The 21,029-nt window shown below is 41.8% G+C and overlaps 1 protein-coding gene across 1 annotated transcript in view; it reads right to left on the bottom strand.

The window, feature by feature from the left end:
• LOC124602277 (probable RNA-binding protein 19) overlaps positions 1–21,029 on the bottom strand; it is a 106,369-nt gene that overhangs the window by 43,658 nt on the left and 41,682 nt on the right. The window contains exon 8 of the mRNA XM_047136310.1: positions 13,528–13,667. Within this exon, the coding sequence (XP_046992266.1) occupies positions 13,528–13,667 (140 nt within the window). The remainder of the gene's footprint in view (positions 1–13,527; positions 13,668–21,029) is intronic.

Below are 21,029 nucleotides of genomic sequence, written 5' to 3'. Positions count from 1 at the left end.
AAGTCTTGGAATTACAGGTACACTTAACATGGTAATGATTTAATAACCAAGCAATGAACTAAGTGGTTTGAGTAAGGCACTAGGAGTACATGCGTGAGCTCCCTGCCAGACAAAGCACTGAATTGAAGCAAAAGATGCTTAGTAAACAATCACTACTGTGCTGTACATGCAGCACGACTCGACACTTAGCTTGGAGATTTTGGGAGGAGATATAAGTAATCTTTGCTGGACACATAGGGTGCTTTTGCAGGGCAATCAGCACATTAAAAAAATGCACCTGTGTTTTTACGAAAGCAGAGAGGACAAATGGAAGTAATAATTGCTTAAATGATTTTATAAAATAGTCGAAACTGAAATGTTGTTGCTACAAATTACAAAACACTATTATACAATGCTCCTGAGAACAGTATTGTCTCCTAATGTTGACATCGAATGGAACATTCTATATACCATTCGAATTTTATTGTTTCCCAGCCTCCTATGTGAAAGGGGCATCTTCTACAGCACATATAGTAATTTTGCTAGGACGTCTTTATAAATCTGGTAGAAAGTTAGTTACCAGTACAAAAATTGAACATTTCTTGGAATATGAGACAGACAAGGCAGAGGACAGAAATAAAGAACTGAAAAATAAGGATCTCCCCCCCCCCCCCCCCTCTCTCTCTCTCTCTCTCTCTCTCTCTCTCTCTCTCTCTCTCTCTCTCTCTCTCTCACACACACACACACACACACACACACACACACACACATGCACACACACACACACACATGCACACACACACACAGTTATTCTTTACCTCATGTCCAAATTTTTTCAAATGCCTCGACAGGATTTATTAGCTCCTAATTTGACCACCTTAAGTTGAAGCACTTGCATTGATATCGTATGCACAAAGCCACTGCTATTATCTTGTGTTTGCTATATATGTTTCGACCTAAAACTGATTTACAAATGTCTATTTTTGCAAAATAATCACAGCTCTGACCAGTATTTGGATACTGACAAGTTACATTTGGTAACAATGTTCTGGTGGTTAACACTGTAGTTAGGTGTATATTACTGTGTTATTATTTTCAATGTTAAATATGTTTTTAAAATTTGTTACGAGGCTTTTACACTAACTGAAAGGCAATTTTTCTTTTTGTTTCTGTATATTTGAGGACAGTTGCTAGTCAACTGAAATCATTTATCCTTTATTGTGATAAAGATTATTAAAATTTACAATAAGCAGTTCAAAGAATTGAGGACAGTTTTTTCAAAACTTGCTTTCTGCAAAATTGATCAAAATGAGTTTTTTGTGGCATACACTATTTGAGACAGCCATCTTTCTTATGCAGAAAACAATTTTTTCAAAACCCAAAAAAAACTACCATGGTTAAAAGCTAAGCTACCAAGCATCCTCCACTATTCCAAAACTCACTTTCTGCCACAAAACTCATATAGCAAAACTTGCTTTCTGGAGCTAATTTTTGTGGGGTGAATAGTCTTTTGATTTTAATTTTTCAAAACCCAAAAAAAACTACCATGGTTAAAAGCTAAGCTACCAAGCATCCTCCACTATTCCAAAACTCACTTTCTGCCACAAAACTGATATAGCAAAACTTGCTTTCTGGAGCTAATTTTTGTGGGGTGAATAGTCTTTTGATTTTAATACCAACACTTCCAATGGAAGTTCTAAGACTTTTCTCGGATTCATGAATGTCACAAAGCAAGAACAGTATTTTAATGGAAACTTTATCAAGACTCCTGGAAATATCTGAAGTCTTCACAAGTACTGACATTACTTTCAAATTTGGGAGCACAGCTGTATGCCTCCTGATTGGATGTTTGGTAATGTGCGAAAAAAGTACAGAGAGAAGGAGGAAATAACATCTTCCATTTTAAATTAGCCCTTTCACATTAAAGTGATCAAGATTCATACCCCTAGATATTCTACAATGGTGACTATTACCATGGAATGATTGCCAATACAGCAAGTACACAGTGATGAATCCTTCCATCTGTTTGTGACCAAAAAGTCTCATTCAGCTATGTTGAGAGTAACTGGCTGACCATGCACACATCTATCCTCTGAAGGTCTTCTTCACTTCTCTAATATTTTGCAGGATTACATCTGCCATAAACACAATAGTGCTGCCCATGAACTGTGCCATGATGCTTTTAGCATTACACAACAAACCATTTCAATATTTGGGAAAGTCAATACATATCTGTACTCACTTTATGTAAATTATTGTAACAATGGTACAAGATATTTTCAAAATATTCACCCAGGGTTTCAAGCAGATGGACTGTAGTGGTTTGCAATACAGTATTAGATATTACTAAAACAATTTTTAATTATATTGTGAATGTAGCTGGAGGAAAATAACATACTAGATTTTTTACAAACAGATATACCATTCGTCAGGAATTAAAGACATAATCATTATGTGTTAAAACAACATGCAGAGATACCAGTATCAATATTAACTTTTACATCACTGAAATACACATTGCCATTATTTTCTTTAAAAACTGTTTTTGACTAGCAGCAAAATACATATGGAGCACCTCCTCCACCTCTTGATCAAAAATACATGAACAGATAGATCTCTGACACAACTTTAAAGGGATCCAGCAAATGATATTCTAATGAGATGAGATCAGAACAATATGCAGTATGCACCAAACCCTCAAAATGCACATTTTCGGCTACTGCCACAATAACATATCTGCTATTAAGATTGAAGGAACATAGAGTGACAGGCATTCACTATACAACATCAAGCCACAAAAAATTAAAAAAATACTTTGAAAAGTTCACTCATCAAAAAACTTGAACTTGCAAAACAAGGGTCAGTGTCAATACTAAAACCTATGCCTAAACAGCGTGTCAACTACAACTGGGTCAAAAATTATACAAAGATGTAAGTTGTACCTGACAGGTGGCATCAATGTGGGGGACTTGGCCATCAAATTTTAATTTTAATTTATTATTATTCAATTTTTTTCATCTTCCACTTACCTCTTCATTCACTGGACCTAAAAGTTGAGGCCCATTTTTCACCAGGAGATCTAAGACAATATGCTCTTCAAGTATGCCTTCTCAGACCGAAATTACCTTCCCCACTTTTCAAGAAACACATCTCCCACACTTTGTCTCCCCACCTATCATCCCCACAGACCAGCCACAAAGGAATGCACAGCTTGTTACTCAATACCACTCAGGATTTGAGCAACTGAATCACATTCTCTCTCACAGTTTTGACAACCTTTCATTGTGCCTTGAAATGAGAGGTATCTGCCCCAGCCCACCCACAGTGGTATTCTGCAAGGCCCCAAACCTTTGCAATATCCTTGTCTGTCCCTGTTCCACCCTTGTTCCCAACTTGCCCTGCAGCTCATATCCGAGTGAAGCAAGACCTTCCCAGTTTGTTCCTTCCACTACCACCTTTTCCAGCCCAGTCACATGTATTTCCTACATTATCAAATGAAAGAGCAGCCATGTGGTCTACTAATTTATCTGCAACTCCTGTGCAGCGTTCTATGTGAGCATGACCACTAACAAACTGTCTGTTCACATGAATGACCACAGTCAAACTGTGGCCAAGAGACAGTTGGACACCTAGTTGCAGGTAATGCTGCATAACACAGTTCATTTGAATATGACTGCTACTTCATAGCCTGTGGAATCAGGATTCTTCCCAATAACACTGGCTTTTCTGAACTGCACAAGTGGTGACTCTCCCTCCAACATATCCTTTGTTCCCATTACCCCTTGGCCTCAACCTACGCTAGTCCCTATCCTCTACCTGACTCTACCCCCTTCCCTGTTCCCATTCCAGTTTCAAGCATGCCTTCTATCATCAGTGCACCTGCACAGTCTTGCCTTCTTCTGTGCTTCTCTCTCGTTTTTTCTCTCATCACAGTCTCCCAATGCTGAAGTCTGGCAGTCACTGCCATGTTCCAGACATGTCCTTGCACACACCCACAGCCAGCTGACAAAGGACTTTGTTCAGTAGCTTAACAACAACTAAAAAATACCCCTGACTGTCACTCATTGCCTCCTCTATGTGGCAAGCACCATTCTAGCCTAATTTATATTGTTGATTATAATAAATAAAATATTCTACTGCTTGAACCTGCAATATATTTGCAAACCATATCAACTATCACAGAGTTCTCCCTAGCTACTAAAAGGAGGTAATTAAAGATGGTTATTTGATTAACTGTACTATTTGCCATGCTGCCATTCATATTATCATTGGTGCCTAGTTCACTTCCACAGAAGGCCAAGTTATTACTCCGTGTCTGCTACACCTGCTTCAATTTTGCAATGGATGCATCTCATGACATACTCAGTTGCAGGTCAATATCCTTTCAGAGGAGTTAGTTGGTATGTTAATCCCTGTGGCTTCTTCTGTGTCACTATGTCATAAGCCATTTGTTTGACTAATGAATGTGCTATTATCAAATATATTTTCATCTCCATTTTCCACAGCATGTTACGCTATATTTGAGTTCTTGGAGTAGTATAAGTGTCAGGTTAGCTGATTCCTGTAGACAGGCAATACGAAGTCAATCATCAGGCCCCCACCAAAAATTGAGCAACTCTTGAAACTTGTGAAGGGTGACAAGAGATTTACAATTGCCAATGGACATTTATTAACCCAAGTGTAAACCTAATCAGACCAAGCAGAGCAGAAGCAAAGGGATGTGTGAGGTGAAGAAATCTATAAGAAATTACACCATACAAGATGGACATATACTGTACTTAATACTATCAAACAAGTAACATCTGGGACACTCTTAACAAAATTCTGGAAATTGTAACAGCAATAGGACTGATGGCTCACAGTTATTTATAACATAGAACCCTGCATAACAGAGTCGAAGTAGGCACAGAGTCTATGAAGTGAAAACTTTGTCCAATACCGTGATGGACAACTCACAACCAACAGTAGCAACGAGACTACTGTCAATACTGAGGAGTAATCAACCAAGGGACTGTGGTGTGTGAACCACTTGGCACAGCTGGAAGCTCGTATTGGCACAACGATATGCTTTCCTAAGTGCAATACAAACTAGAAGGAAAAAGAAATGGAAGAGAAAAAGAAAAAATAACAATGAGAAAAGGGGGAGGAGAACAAAGATAAAACACTGAAAGCAATTTAAAAAAACAGTCAAAAAAGACATAATAAAGAAGTACACAAATAAAAAAATAACAAAAAAATGAAGGGGGGTAACATTTTAATGAAACTTAAGTCCAGGAGGATGTTGGGATGCCAGAATATGCTAGAGGGCAAGTTCTGTCTCCAGAGGTCATGAAAACCAAAAACCAGTACTGGGTAGGAGGATCTGTGGTGTAGCACACACACAGGTCCCATGAATCACCCTGCAGAGCATGTGCAGTAGCTGGATACTAGGTTTCACCAAGGCGGACAGTTCTTGTGTGCCCATTCATGTGTTCAACCAGTTTGGTGGTTATCATTCCTCTACAAAACACTGTACACAAATTAGTTGATAACTAATATTTGCAAATTGCTCTGCAAGTTGTGAGGCTGGAGTAGGTGGTTGGTTGGTTTAAAAGAGGAGAGGGGGTGAATAAACTCTAGGTCATCGGTCCCTTGTTCTGATTAAAATAATTCCACAAGGGTGGGAGTAAAATAATCAAGACATACAAAACACAGGTGGAAGAAGGAGAAAACCACAAGAATGACAGAAGGGCAACAAACACCAAAATGGACAAAAATGGAAAAGAAAACCACAGAGAGACACAAGAAACATGTATAAGAGATCAAAACAAGAGGGCTGGCTGATCATGAGAATAAAAAGGAGAAGCCAGCCACTGTGCAACACATTAAAACCTCCACCCTAAAAGCACGAGGGTGGAGGACACAGAGGGACAAAGGACAAGTGCTAAAACTTAGATCAAATGATAAAACCTACCCTCATGAATAAAATGTAAAACTAAAGCTGCTGTTGAGGCACTGTCGCCCAACACCAAAGGTAGGGTGCTGGGAAAGTTAAAAGTCCGCCGCAGAGTGGCTAAAAGTGGGTAGTCCAGCAAGAGGTGGACAACTGTCGTTTGTGAGCCACAGCAACACTGAGGTGGGCCCTCACAACAGAGGAGGTAACCATGCATTAGCCACGTATGGCCAATGTGGAGCCGGCAGAGAACAACTGATTCCCTGCAAGAGGACTGCATGGAAGACGTGACTCCAGGACCCAACCCAACCTCTGACAAACCATAAGTACAGCAGCTTATAAAGAAAGTTGGTGAGGCTGATGAGCTGGTAGCTATCCACATCAAGCGGGTTTTGACCAGGTTTGAGCACTGGAATGAGGGTGCTCTCCTGCCATTGCGATGGAAGGATACCATCGCACCAGATCTGGTTGAAGATGATGAGCTGGTGTCGGTTGTAGTCAGGCGAGAGATGTTTAATCATCTGACTGTGGATCTGTACCGGCCCAGGAGCTGTGTCGGGGCAATGTAGAAGGGCGTTGAGGAGCTCCCACTCTGTAAATGGGGCGCTATAGGGTTCACTGTGGCCTGTAGTGAACGACAGGACTTTCCTTTCCATCCGCCATTTGAGGGTGTAAAAGGCTGGGAGTTAGTTCTCTGACACAGAGGCTTGAGCACAGTGCTCAGCAAAGTGCTTGCCAATCGCGTCTGTGCCGGTAGATAAAAAGCCATTGATGTTAATGCCAGGGACAAATGTTGGGGTTTGGTAGCCAAAAAGACATCTGATCTTTGTCCAGACTTGGGACGGTGACGTATGGCACCCAATGGTCAATACATACCTCTCCCAACACTCCTGTTTCCGTTGTTTTATAAGTTGGCGAATGCAGGCACGGAGCCGCTTAAAGGCAATTAGGCACTCTAGGGAAATGATTGTTGCAATGACCTGCTCAATGACAACATCGATGGCACTATTTGGGGGAGATTCAGTGGTGTCAGTAGAGGTGAAGGGTTCCCAGTCTGACTTGCTTAAAGCCCATCTGTGTAGGCGTCCATGGGTATGACACCGGGGGAATGATAGGAAGATGGGAAAGTGGTCACTATCACACGGGTCATCATGTGCTCTCCAGTGGATAGATGGGGGAAGGCCAGGACTGCAAACCGAGAGATAAATGGCAGAATATGTGCCATGTGCCACATTGGTATGTCTGGGGGCACCTGTATTTAACAGGCAGGGGTCGAGTTGTGACAGTAAATTTTTGAAGTCGCTACCTCGGCCAGTAGGCATGGCGCCATCCCATAAGGGCTTATGGGCATTAAAATCTCTCAAAAATAGGAAAAGTTTAGGGAGTTGATCAATCAGTGCAGCCAATACGTTCACGCGTACTGCACCATCTGGAACAAGATATACATTGCAGACAGTTATTTCCTGTGTCGTCGTTATCCTGACTGCCACAGCTTCAAGAGGTGTTAGAAGGGGCCCAGGTTCACTACATAATGAATTCAGGACATAGACGCAAACTCCACCTAACACTCTATTACAGTCGCTATGGATCCTGTAATACTCCTTGTAGCTGTGGAGGGCAGGGGTCTGCATTGCCAGGAACCAGGTTTCCTGGAGGGCAATGCAGAAAGTAGGTGTAAAGCTTAACAGTTGCTGTAGCTCAGCCAGGTGGTGGAAAAAACCGCCACAATTCCACTGGAGCATTACATGATTGAGAGATTGGGAAGGCATGAAACACTCAATGAGGCAGTCTACACCTCAGTGTCACCTGCTGCCACCAGATGAGTACCTGTGCGATCAACATCCATTGTGTCTGAGGGCCCAGCAAGATTTATGTCCTCAGTAGATGCCAGAACCTCCACCTCATCCTCAGATCCACCTCATCCTCAGACACAGAGCTTATTGTAGGTAGTGGTGGTGTGGGTGCCCCCACAGTGCCTTGGTTCTTGGGGGTCTTTTTCTTTTTAGGTCTCTCTCGCTGCTCCTTAGGTTTGTTCGGCTGGGAGGGCTTCACTGATTCAGTCTCAGGGACTGAGGAGGACCGTGAAGCCCTACGACCAGCTACCTGTGGTTGCTTCAGCCACTGGTGGGTGTCAGCTTTGTCACTGGTAGGAACCTGGGAAGGGAGTGACCTAAGGGATCCCTTCCTGGCGAGAGGAGCCAAAGATAACTTATGCTTCTATGGCTGAGAAGTGGGGACTGATGTCCCCGATGGTTGGGGGGGATTGCTCCTGAAGTAGGTTGTACAGGAGCAAATGGAAGGGAAGTGCCCCCCACCATCAAGGGGGCAGGTGGAGTCTGAGGGCTCTGAGAGTCAACTGTATGCGGCAGAACGGCAGATGGTAGAACCGTTGTTGTAGCAGTGGCATAGGCTGACTTCATATGTACAGGATGTAGCCTCTCATATTTTCTCTTAGCCTCAGTGTAGGTCAGTCGGTCCACGGTCTTGTATTCCATTATTTTTCTTTCTTTCTGGAAAATCCTGCAGTCTGGCGTGCAAGGCGAATTGTGCTCTCCGCAGTTGACACAGATGGGAGGTGGGGCAGAGGGAGTATTGGGTATTGGGATGTGAAGGACATAAGGACATCCAGGATCCTGACAGGTGACGCTGGAAGTACAGCGGGAAGACATATGGCCGAACTTCCAACACTTAAAGCACCACATCGGGGGAAGAACATATGGCTTTAGGTCACAGTGGTAGACTTCCTTGTGTAATGTGTCACCTTCGAAGGCCAAGATTAAGGCACCAGTGGCAACCTGATTACCCCTCGGATCCCGGTGGACATGCCAGACAAAATGGATCGAAGTTCATCATCAGACTGCAAAAGAAGGTCCCTGTGAAATATGATACCTTGGACCATATTTAAGCTCTTATGGGTCGTGATGGAAACAGAAACATCCAAGAGCTTGTCACAGGTGAGTAGTGCGTGTGACTGAGCAGAGGAATGGAAATATTTTAGATCTGGTAGCCACGTACAGACCAGACCTCATCGAGAGTGTCAGTGTTGAGACAGGGATTAGTGATCATGATGTTGTCATTACGACTATGGTTACGAAAGTTAAAAAGTTGGTCAAGAAGGCTAGGAGAGTATTCTTACTAGAAAGAGCAGATAAGCAGTTTTTAGCATCCCACTTAGTAAACGAATCGACTTCATTTACTTCCCGTACGATGGACGCTGAAGAACTATGGGCAAATTTTAAACACATTGTAAATCACGCATTGGACAAGTATGTGACGAAAAATTGGGTTACGGACTGAAAAGACCCAACGTGGTTTAACAGTGCAATTCGGAGAATGCTCAGGAAGCAAAGGCAGTTGCACTCGCGGTACAAGAAAGATCGGGAGAATGAGGACAGGCAAAAGTTAGTAGAGATTCGTGCTGCTGTAAAAAGAGCGATCCGCAAAGCATTCAACCACTACCACCGTCATACCTTAGTAAAAGATCTTGCTGAAAACCCAAGGAAATTCTGGCCTTACGTAAAATCGGTAAGCGGGTCAAAGGCTTCCATCCAGTTACTCACTGATCAGTCTGGCGTGGCAACGGAAGACAGCAAAATGAAAGCTGAAATTTTAAATTTAGCATTTGAGAAATCTTTCATGCAGGAGGATCGTACAAACATACCGCCGTTTGAGTCTCGTACAGATTCCCGTATGGAGGACATAGTGACAGACATCCCTGGGGTTGTGAAGCAGCTGAATGGGTTGAAAATAAATAAATCGCCAGGTCCTGATGGGATTCCAATTCGGTTTTACAGAGAGTACTCTACTGCATTGACTCCTTACTTAGCTTGCATTTATCGCGAATCTCTTGCCCAACGTAAAGTCCCGAGCAACTGGAAAAAAAGCGCAGGTGATGCCTGTATATAAGAAGAGTAGAAGGACGGATCCTCAAAATTACAGACCAATATCCTTAACATCGGTTTGTTGCAGGATTCTCGAACATATTCTCAGTTCGAATATAATGAATTTCCTCGAGACAGACAAGTTGCTGTCCACGCATCAGCACAGCTTTAGAAAGCAAACCATGGATGAAGGGTATCAGACGGATGCCATATTCCTTGACTTTCGGAAAGCATTTGACTCGGTGCCCCACTGCAGACTCCTAACTAAGGTATGAGCATATGGGATTTGTTCCCAAGTATGTGAGTGGGTCGAAGACTTCTTAAGTAATAAAACCTCGATGGTGAGTGTTCATCAGAGGTGAGGGTATCATCTGAGTGCCCCAGGGAAGTGTGGTAGGTCCGCTGTTGTTTTCTATCTACATAAATGATCTTTTGGATAGGGTGGATAGCAATGTGCGGCTGTTTGCTGATGATGCTGTGGTGTACGGGAAGGTGTCGTCGTTGAGTGACTGTAGGAGGATACAAGATGACTTGGACAGGATTTGTGATTGGTGTAAAGAATGGCACCTAACTCTAAATATAGATAAATGTAAATTAATGCAGATGAATAGGAAAAAGAATCCTGTAATGTTTGAATACTCCATTAGTAGTGTAGCGCTTGACACAGTCACGTTGATTAAATATTTGGGCATAACATTGCAGAGCGATATGAAGTGGGACAATCATGTAATCGCAGTTTTGTGGAAGGCGGATAGTCGTCTTTGGTTCATTGGTAGAATTTTGGGAAGATGTGGTTCATCTGTAAAGGAGACCGCTTATAAAACACTAATACGACCTATTCTTGAGTACTGCTCGAGCGATTGGGATCCCTATCAGGTCGGATTGAGGGAGGACATAGGAGCAATTCAGAGGCGGGCTGCTAGATTTGTTACTGGTAGGTTTGATCATCAAGCGAGTGTTACAGAAATGCTTCAGGAACTCAGATGGGAGTCCCTAGAGGAAAGGAGGTGTTCTTTTCGTAAATCGCTACTGAGGAAATTTAGAGAACCAGCATTTGAGGCTGATTGCAGTACAATTTTACTGCCGCAAACTTACATTTCACGGAAAGACCACAAAGATAAGATAAGAGATATTAGGGCTCGTACAGAGGCATATAGGCAGTCATTTTTCCCTCTTTCTGTTTGGGAGTGGAGCAGGGAGAGAAGATACTAGCTGTGGTATGAGGTACCCTCCATCACGCACCGTACGGTGCATTGCGGAGTATGTATGTAGATGTAGATGTAGGATACTGTTTTGATCAAGACCGACCCTGATCGCATTTTGGACAAGCCCTCCACCTCCCCAAACTTGTCCTCTAAATGCTCCACAAAAAACTGAGGTTTCACTGACACAAAAGAGTCCCCATCAACTCTCATACATACGATGTACTGGGGTGAATAAGTTTCGCTGCCATCCTTAGCCTGGCATTCCTCCCATGGTGCGGGCTTAGAGACTGCTGGTGTTTGACTACTAGCAAGAGATGACGTACTACGCTTCATGGCGTGTGATCTGCCCAGGGGCCCTCCTCACAGGTGCCACCCCAGCCTCAGCAAAGGCCAGCTGGCAGGATGGCCGTTGCAGGGAGTCCCGATGCCCCAGGGTCCCAGGGTGAGGGGCATCTTCTCCTTGGCATATGCAAGAAGTTAACGGCACAGGCATCAGCAGAGCGATCCCAGTGTGGTCAAGGGGCTACAACCACACACCGTTGGGTGGCTTGCGGAGTATCAATGTAGATGTAGATGTACATGGTGGCCCCACCACAACGGACTGGCTACCGCGCTGGATATCAGGTGCTAAGAAGTCCATCGTCGTCGAAAGCACAGAAAGTGATAATGCACAGAGGATGGAGGAAAATGCACCCAGGAGGGTGACCTTGCCCAGCAGCTGGAGAATGAGCGGAAGTGCAGATCCATGTTGACGAAGGATGTGAGAGGTCTCAGCGCATGATGGACACTATGCACCATGTAAAGCGTCCTTCCCCAGTTGGCTCGCTCTTCAGGAAAATTTTGAAAAATGGAGGGCAAACCCTACAGGGGACCATCACATAGCCAAAACGTGCGAGACTCCTTTTAGTGGTCTCTTACGAAAGGCAGGAATACCTTGGGCCTATTCGAACCCCTGGATCCTTAGGGCGGGGGAGGGGGGGGAGCGGTTGTGGCTGGATGCATATGGCAGGTTTCTGTTGGAAATGATTACAAGCGAAGGAACCTTAGGATAGGATTAATGGATTGGCAATGTCATATTTGGTGACTAGGATCTTACAGAGATTATGAGGGTAGCAGAAGGTGACATTGGGTGGTGTGGGGAGGATATCAGGGAGAGAGAATTTCATTTCAGAGGCTGATATGAGAAAGTCATAGCTTTGGCAGAGCAATGTATTGAGGAATTCACAGTCTGGGTGGTAGTGGGTAGCAAGTGGGGTGCTTCCAAGATTTTTGGAAGTGGGAGCTGTATTAGTCAGTGGGTGAAAGGAGGACACCACCTAGGAGATTTATTAGTGAATAAGATCTTTATGACAGCTGCGAGGCTGCAAACCCTGGGAGAGGTGATCAGTGTAGATGTTCAGGAATTCAGTGCTGTAGCAGATACATTTGCCATGGCTGTCTAGGCTATAGGGAATGGAATGTTTGGTGTGGAAAGTGTGGCAACTGTCAAAGAGAAGGTGTTGGTTGCTTTTTTGTTGGTGTCATATGGACTGAGGTTTGGATGCAGGGTTCAGTCTGATGGAGGCCAAAATCAAGGAAGGTAGCACTGGATTTAGAAAAGGATGAAGTGAAAATGAGTTGGGAAAAGCTATTGCAGGAAATGGAGTAACACATCTTCAACATGAGTTCAGACCACAAAGATGCTGTCCATAAGTCTGTACCAAGCCAGGGACTCCAGCTTCTGGCTCTTCAGGAAACCCTCTCCCACACAGCCCATGAATAGGCTCAACATATCTCTCTGATTTGATTGCACACCTGGTGTCAAGTACTTTTACTCATATGTGTCTCTATTGGCAATATTCAAAATTTTGTATCCTGAAGCACTGGCGAGCAGCTCTATCTTATAATTTTAAAAGTTTTCTCGAGTGCATTTTCCTTTTGATACATTATCTTTCAAATGTACACAAACAGCACAGAAAATATTATTCTAAAAAGTATTTTAAGTTATAATACTGGTCTATACATTTAATTTTTTCAGTTGGTGGGCTTTTTATCCGAACCTTTCATTACTCTTGCATCTTGTTCAGATAACAACGACAATTCTACCACGGATGGTGATAATACAACAGAACCAAAGAGCTGTTGGGATTGGAACCTCATGCAAGTTAGCACTTCCAGTGGCTCACTAGTCCTGTCATCTGGAGGGTATATTGCCTTCATAAGCAGTGGCCAGAAGTGATACACAGAAAAGTCACTGAATGAAGAATGCTTGCGTCATCCTCATGGCACACTTCAGGAACCTTGCTTTCCTCCGACGGATATCGAATTTGGATCACTCTGCAAACTGTTACAGTTACGCCACTAGGACTTTTACAAAGACATACAGACTTTCTGGTTTCATTCTTCTACAATCTAGTTTGCTAGCTTGTGACAATTCAGCATGTTCAGATTTTACGAATTTTTACTTTGTTCTGAGGTTACTTTAATTCAGAGTTAATAAAGATTGTGCACTTTGGTACACATGAGCCTTATAAGTGCGTATAAAAATTACCTTGTCTTTTGTAGTGTTGTATGTGTCTGCTATAACATCAGCTACAGCATTCTGACCCAAAAATAAAGTATTCCAGTTGTGTGAAGATGCTGCTTCTGCCTTCATTTTCAACATCTTTTTCTGCTTGAAGGTAAGGCCCTCTGAAACAAACAACTCAGAACCATCACAAGAGGCACAAAAGAAGAATATCAATAAGAACAATAACGGACTAAAAAGTGAACAGCTAAAATATAAATGTGTCAAAGAGATACGATGACACGATCAAGAAATATGGTGTTATTGTCACAATTCCTTAACAGATGAAAAGGAGTCCATGTGAACATTTCTGTGAACTGTCAATGCAATAAAAATATGTTTTGGTTACTAACAACATCAATCTACAGGATATTCACATTGTCTCAGAAAACATATTACTTTCTCCCATGTTTTGGTGACATGTCAGTACATCATAGTCTGTGTGTCAGTCATTGAATACTAACAGATGATGATTATTGTTTTTCAAGGTATGGCTCTTTATCTTTGGATAACTCAGCAGTGGTGAGACTTTTATCAGGTCTATTTCTATGTCTGTTCTGTTAGCTGCAGCTAGTGTAACAGCTGTGTGAGCAAAAATGAAGACAACCCAGTTGGGAAACCAATATACTCTACCAAATCTAACACAGTGCATCACCCAAGAAGAGGGTGTTAATTCCTAAAGTTTGAACAAGTGCATAGCTGGAGTTTCCAAAGGGTTGAAATCGAATCCCTATTTTGAAGCTCCCTGCCAAAAGCAGCTTCAGCTGTACTTCTCTATCTTCCTGGTGATGACCGTACATGCATGTGGCATATGGAAAATGGCAGCAAACCTGGCACACAAGCTATATGTTTTTCACCAATCATGCTTGAGTAAAATTTTGAATATCAGCTATTGCAACTACATTTCAAATGATAACGTGCCGGGAAGAAATGGTCTACACAGCCTGTGCAAAATATTTGCTGAAAGGACAATGAAGCCTGTAGAGTATGTCCTACACATGACAAATAGAAGGAACCCCAAATAAGCACTGTTGTGGAAGCCAATGGATGGATACAAAATTAGAAGAAGATTTTATACCATCTGAAAATGAATTTTTGCAAAGGATCTTTAATGCATGGACATAAACTGGGAGGAAGCTGAAAACTTGACAGCTGATGAAGTTCACCGGAGGAAACTTATTGCCCAATGTGCTACGTAGTATTGGAAAACTAAGTCCAAGTCTAAGTCTAAGTCAAGTGCCATATGTGTATAAAAGCTTCTTTAGTTACAGTTTCCAAAACCACCAGATGGATAGTGGAGAATCGCAACATGCAGAAACTAAATTAAAGCTGAGAGAAGAGGCCTTGGGATCTGAGATACCACAGCAGGCACTTTTATTCAAGGAGCATGCATAATCTGTTGGTCAGAGCAGCAGTGTGGCCCTTTCTCTGGCCTCAACAGAAATAACGATTCCTTCTCATCACTGGAACGGGACTTCCCCTCTACATCAGATGCGGTTGAATATCTTAAGAGTAACCCCACCCCCATTAACAATGGTCCTTGCCATTGGTGAGGAGGCGTGCTTGCCTCAGCGATACAGATAGCTGTACTGTAGGTGCAACCACAATGGAGAGGTATCTGTCGAGAGGTCAGACAAACGTGTGGCTCCTGAAGAGGGGCAGCAGCTTTTTCGGTATTTTCAGGGGCAACAATCTGGATGACTGACTGACCTGGCCTTGTAACATTAACTACAACAGCCTTGCTGTGCCAGTACTGCCAACGGCTGAAGGCAAGGGGAAACTACAGCCATAATTTTTCCCCAGGGCATGCAGCTTCACTGTATGGTTAAATGATGATGGCGTCCTCTTGGGTAAAAGATTTCGGAGGTAAAATAGTCCCCCATTCGGATCTCCGGGCAGGGACTATGCTGGAAGACATCATTATCAGGAGAAAAAGAACTGACGCTCTACGGATCAGAGTGTGGAATGTCAGATCCCTTAATCGGGCAGGGAGGTTAGAAAATTTAAAAAGGGAAATGGATAGGTTAAAGTTAGATATAGTGGGAATTAGTGAAGTTCGGTGGCAGGAGGAACAAGACTTCTTCTGCTCAGGTGAATAAAGGGATATAAACACAAAATCAAATAGGGGTAATGCAGGAGTAGGTTCAATAATGAATAAAAAATAGGAGTGCAGATAAGCTTCTACGAACAGCCCAGTGAACACATTATTGTTGACAAGATACACACACAGCCCACACCTACCACAGTAGTACAACTTTATATGCCAACTAGCTCCACAGATGATGAAGAGATTGACAAAATGTATTATGTGATAAAAGAAATTATTCAAACAGTTAAGGGAGATGAAAATTTGATACTCGTGGGGGATTGGAATTCAACTGTAGGGAAAGGAAGAGAAGGAAAAGTAGTAGGTGAATATGGACTGGAAGATTTCAGACAGATTGTATAATGGTAAGACAGAGATTTAGGAACCAGGTTTTAAATTTTAAGACATTTCCTGAGGTAGATGTGGACCCTGACCACTATTTATTGGTTATGAACTGTAGACTAAAACTGAAGAAACTGCAAAAAGGTAGGAATTTAAGGAGACGGGATTTGGATAAACTGAAAGAACCAGAGGCTGTAGTGAGTTTCAGAGAGAGCATTAGGGAACGATTGACAAATACAGGGAAAAGAAGTACAGTAGAAGAAAACTGGATAGCTTTGAGGTATGTAATAGTGAAGGCAGCACAGGATCAAGTAGGTAAAAAGATGAGGCCTAGTAGAAATCCTTGGGTAACAGAAGAGATATTGAATCTAATTGATGAAAGAAGAACATATAAAAATGCAGTAAATGAAGCAGATGAAAAAGAATACAAATGTCTAAAAAATGAGATCAACAGGAACTGCAAAATGGCTAAGCAAGGATGGCTAGAGGACAAATGTAAGCTTGTAGAGTCATATATCACTAGGGGTAAGATAGATACTGCCTACAGGAAAATTAAAGAGAATTTTGTAAAAAAGAGAACCACCTGTATGAATATCAAGAGCACAGATGGAAAACCAGTCCTAAGCAAAGAAGAGAAAGCAGAAAGGTGAAAGAAGTATGTAGAGGCTCTACACAAGGAAATATTAAGGAAGTGGAAGAGGATGTAGATGAAGATGAAATGGGAGATACGATAATTTGTAAAGAAAGCAGATGGCAGTTATAAGAGTCGAGGGGCATGAAAGGGAAGCAGTGATTGAACAGGGAGTGAGACAGGGTTGTAGCCTATCCCCGGTGTTATTCAATCTGTATATTCAGCAAGCAGAAAAGGAAACGAAAGAAAAATTCATAGTAGGAATTAAAATCCATGGAGAAGAAATCAAAACTTTGAGGTTTGTCGATGAGATTGTAATTATGCCAGAGACACCAAAGGACCTGGAAGAACACCTCAACGGAATCGACAGTGTCTTGAAAGGAGGATATAAGATGAACATCAACAAAAGTAATTAATAGGAGGTTACTGGAATGTAGTTGAATTAATTCAGGTGATGCTGAGGGAACGGGATTAGGTAATGAGGTAATTAATGTAGTAGATGACTTTTGCTATTTGGGAGGCAAAATAACTCTTGATGGTCAAAGTAGAGAGGATATAAAATGAAGACTGGCTCTGGCGTGGAAAGCGTTTCGGAAGAAGAGAAATTTGTTAACATCAAGTATAGATTTAATGCCAAGAAATCTTTTTTGAAAGTATGTGTGTGGAGTGCAGTCGTGTATGGAAGCAAAAAATGGACAATAAATAGTTTAGACAAGAAGAGAATACAAGCTTTTGAAATGTGGTGCTACAGAAGAGTGCTGAAGATTAGATGGGTAGGTCATGTAACTGAAGAGGTGCTGAATAGAACTGGGGAGAAGAGGAATTTGAAACACAACCTGACTAAAAGAAGGGGTCGGTTGGTAGGATACGTTCTGAGGCATCAAGGTATCACCAGTTTAGTATTGGAGGGCAGTATGGAGGGTAAAAATTGTAGAGGGAGACCAAGATATGAATACGCTAAGCAGATTCAGAAGGATATAGGCTATGGTAATTACTCATAGATGATGAAGCTTGCACAGGATAGAGTAGCATGGAGAGCTGCAGCAAACCAGTCTCTGGACTGGACTGAACACCACCACCACCACCACCACCACCACCACCACCACAACAACAACGACAACAACACCTGTTAAACTTTCATTGCTTGGGTGCTTTAGCATCTGGTTGCATACAACTGGGTCATAGAGATATGCAGTGCTAAAGTGGTAGTACACTGTGAAGCTTCCACTTACTGAATGAGTCATTTTAAGGTTCCACATTTTGTAAAGTAAAAGGCAGATACACAGAATCTGCCATGTGTTTCTGAGGTACAAGTGTTTGTTAGCAATTACTATTTGTGAATACTCAAAAAATGGCTCTGAGCACTATGGGACTTAACTACTGTGGTCATCAGTCCCCTAGAACTTAGAACTACTTAAACCTAACTAGCCTAAGGACATTACACACATCCATGCCCGAGGCAGGATTCGAACCTGCGACCGTAGCAGTCGCGCGGTTCCGGACTGCGCGCCTAGAACCGCTAGACCACCGCGGCCGGCTATTTGTGAATACTCTGATAGAGATGTAAGGGTGGCTGCTATAGACAAAAGATAAGTGGCAACACTGCAGGTACCATAGTGGAGGATTGGTGAACACGGAACATCTTTGTTTCACCCACAAATGTGACGATGGGAGGTGTGTCCACACTGTGCGGATGTAAATTAAAAATGAAACCATTTGTCAGATCAGTAAAACCCATGAAAAACCTGCCAGAAGTCAAGAGCAAATAAGTTCAAAAGATATATAGATAACAATGAACATACCTAAAATCAGTACAAAGTGTGCATGTCCAAGTTAAGTTAAAAGGCAGTATGACTCATCACCACCTTTCAAATGTGCATGACATAAGTGAACGATGTAATGAGAGTACCGGCATGGGACTAGAATCAAAATAAGCCCAAACAGAGCCAATTAGACACTGTACAAAAGACAAGGCACGACAAAGTAAGACTTGAGACAAAAATAGCTACACTTATGGTAAATCACTTTATGCCAAGTTTGCACAGCGCTATTGTTGATAGGCAACATGCAAATAGCCATAACTACAACAAACAAAAACACTATTCTAGTATCTGTACTATATAACTAAATGTTTGAGAAATGACATGACTGCAATGTCTGCTACATACCAATTTCTCGTAGAAAGCGGCAATGTGACCATTGGAACAGAGACTGAGTAATGTGCCTTCAATGTGGACCAGGTCCATCGTAAACGAAAAATATATCACCAGGTCATAATTAAAACATAAAAAATAATGAATAGCAGTAAGAAAACTTCTAAGACGGCATCAAAAAAAGTACTAATGACGTCATTTAAAAGCATGTGGCACCAGGACAAATAACATAGAAATTGCGATGAGTAATCAAATCAGTACCGATGCAACCAGATATTAAATGGCAAACAATCATAAAAACAGATAAAGAACACTAGGAACAGGGGCTAAAGAAGGACTACGGAACAGCGTCAACAAGAGTAAATTAGGTAAAAAATAATGGGCTACTTCAGCCATTGCAAAAAATTGCTCAGACTGTTTTCATATTTAAGCTCTACCTCAAAAACTAGTGGCCTTCTCATCTATGATTAACAGATTGCATGAGGTACTGCTTAATAAATAGGACACTAACACAGAATGGGGCACTGTAAACTTGCTAACATATGTGAATGTTACCCAATTAAGGAGATCAAGAATACTCATAGGCAAATGATGGTAAAGATCAGAAACCAGGGGCTGAAGGCAGTATACTCATTGTACAAAATGCAGATGAGAAGAAAAAGTTCATTAGGATTCCATACCACACAAATATTTCGGATTAGGTGGGTAACTGGCTGAGGTGTCTAAATATTATTCCTGTATACTTTATACCTAATAATAATAGACAGCAGCTGATTCTGCGTGAATATAGAGCTTCCCAGCCATTTAATAAAACAGATTTATCGTATTAAGTGCCCACAGTGTGACTGTAAGTGTATGGGGGCAAACTGGTACAAGTTTTTACTCCAGGCTCAAGGTGCATTCAAGTGCAAGTAAATCCAACCCTGCATTATCTATGCGTCTTGTGCTTAATGATCACAGGTTGGATAATACCATGGAAGATCTGTCGATATTACATATCTATCCTAAGGGCTTGACTCTGAACATCCTAAAAGAGAGAGAAATTTTCAACGGTACAACTAATACTCCTCAAGTTGCCGCGAATAAAAAGGCACAACTTAAATATTTTGAGTAATTTTATGCAATAGCAGCAACCTCATTTGCTCCTGTTGGTGCTGTTCCACAGTCTTGCCATAGTCCCTGTTCTTACCGTTATTTTTTATTTTTATGTCTGTTGGCCATTTAATGCCTGGTTGCATGAATACCGGTTTGGGTACTCATTGCAATTTCTACACTTTCCGTCCTGCTGCCAAGGAGTTTTAGAATATGTCATTAGCATTTTTTATGGTTCCATCTTGGAAGTTTTCTTACTGGAATTTATTACTTTATATGTTTCAATTATTTGCCCAAGTGGCTTATTCAGATTATATGCAGTTTTATCAAAGCTTCTAGCCTGGGTTTCGTTGTCACAATTGCTTCTGTGCTGTTATTATAGCAGTCATTTACTCTACTTCCACATGCATCTCATGTAGTGCACTAGTTTGACATTATATATGGTCTCTCTAAGTTTTTGCGTTTATTAATTTTACTGGTTTTACCTCAAGTTTTTTTATATTTTTTCTGGTTACTTTTGTCTTGGTCCTGTATTTTTTTATGGGACAGGCACCTTTCACACTTGTGCCATTACCTTCACCTGCCCATCACTATTTTCACCGCTCTGAGCTTTACCTTGTTTCTCTTTTGTCGAATGGGGCAATTCTCACATAGTGTTTACTATAGTGCAGCTTGTAGGCACATTACTCAGTCCCTGTTCCAACAATAGATGGATCACACTGCCACTTTATGGGAGACAATGGTAGTGGCAGACATTGTGGATGCACTGTTTTTCAGACTTTTAGTTGCTTAGTTACGGATACCCGGTTAGTGTTTTCATTTGTTGTCAGTTTCCATGTTGTCTATCAATGTCGGCACTGTGCAAACTTGGCATAGGTTGGCCTTCCATATGTGTACCTATTTACTGTTCAGTTTTAACCTTACTTTGTAGTTCCTTGATTTTCGCATAGTCTCTAATCCAGCACTATATGGGTTTATTTTGACTCTAGGCTCTCACCGGCACTTGCAACATATGGCTCACTTATGTCAGACACATCTGAAAGGTGGATTTGATAGTCACTTTTCCATACTCCCTTAGATGAGCCATGCATGGCAGAGGTACTGCCTTTTAACTTGGACATGTACACTTCATACTGATTTTTGGTATTTTCTTTGTTGTCTATATATCGTTTTACCTTATTTA

The sequence above is a fragment of the Schistocerca americana genome, chromosome 1, assembly GCF_021461395.2.
Source record: "Schistocerca americana isolate TAMUIC-IGC-003095 chromosome 1, iqSchAmer2.1, whole genome shotgun sequence".
Taxonomy (NCBI): Eukaryota; Metazoa; Arthropoda; class Insecta; order Orthoptera; family Acrididae; genus Schistocerca; species Schistocerca americana.
This window is presented reverse-complemented; position numbering and strand designations above follow the sequence as displayed.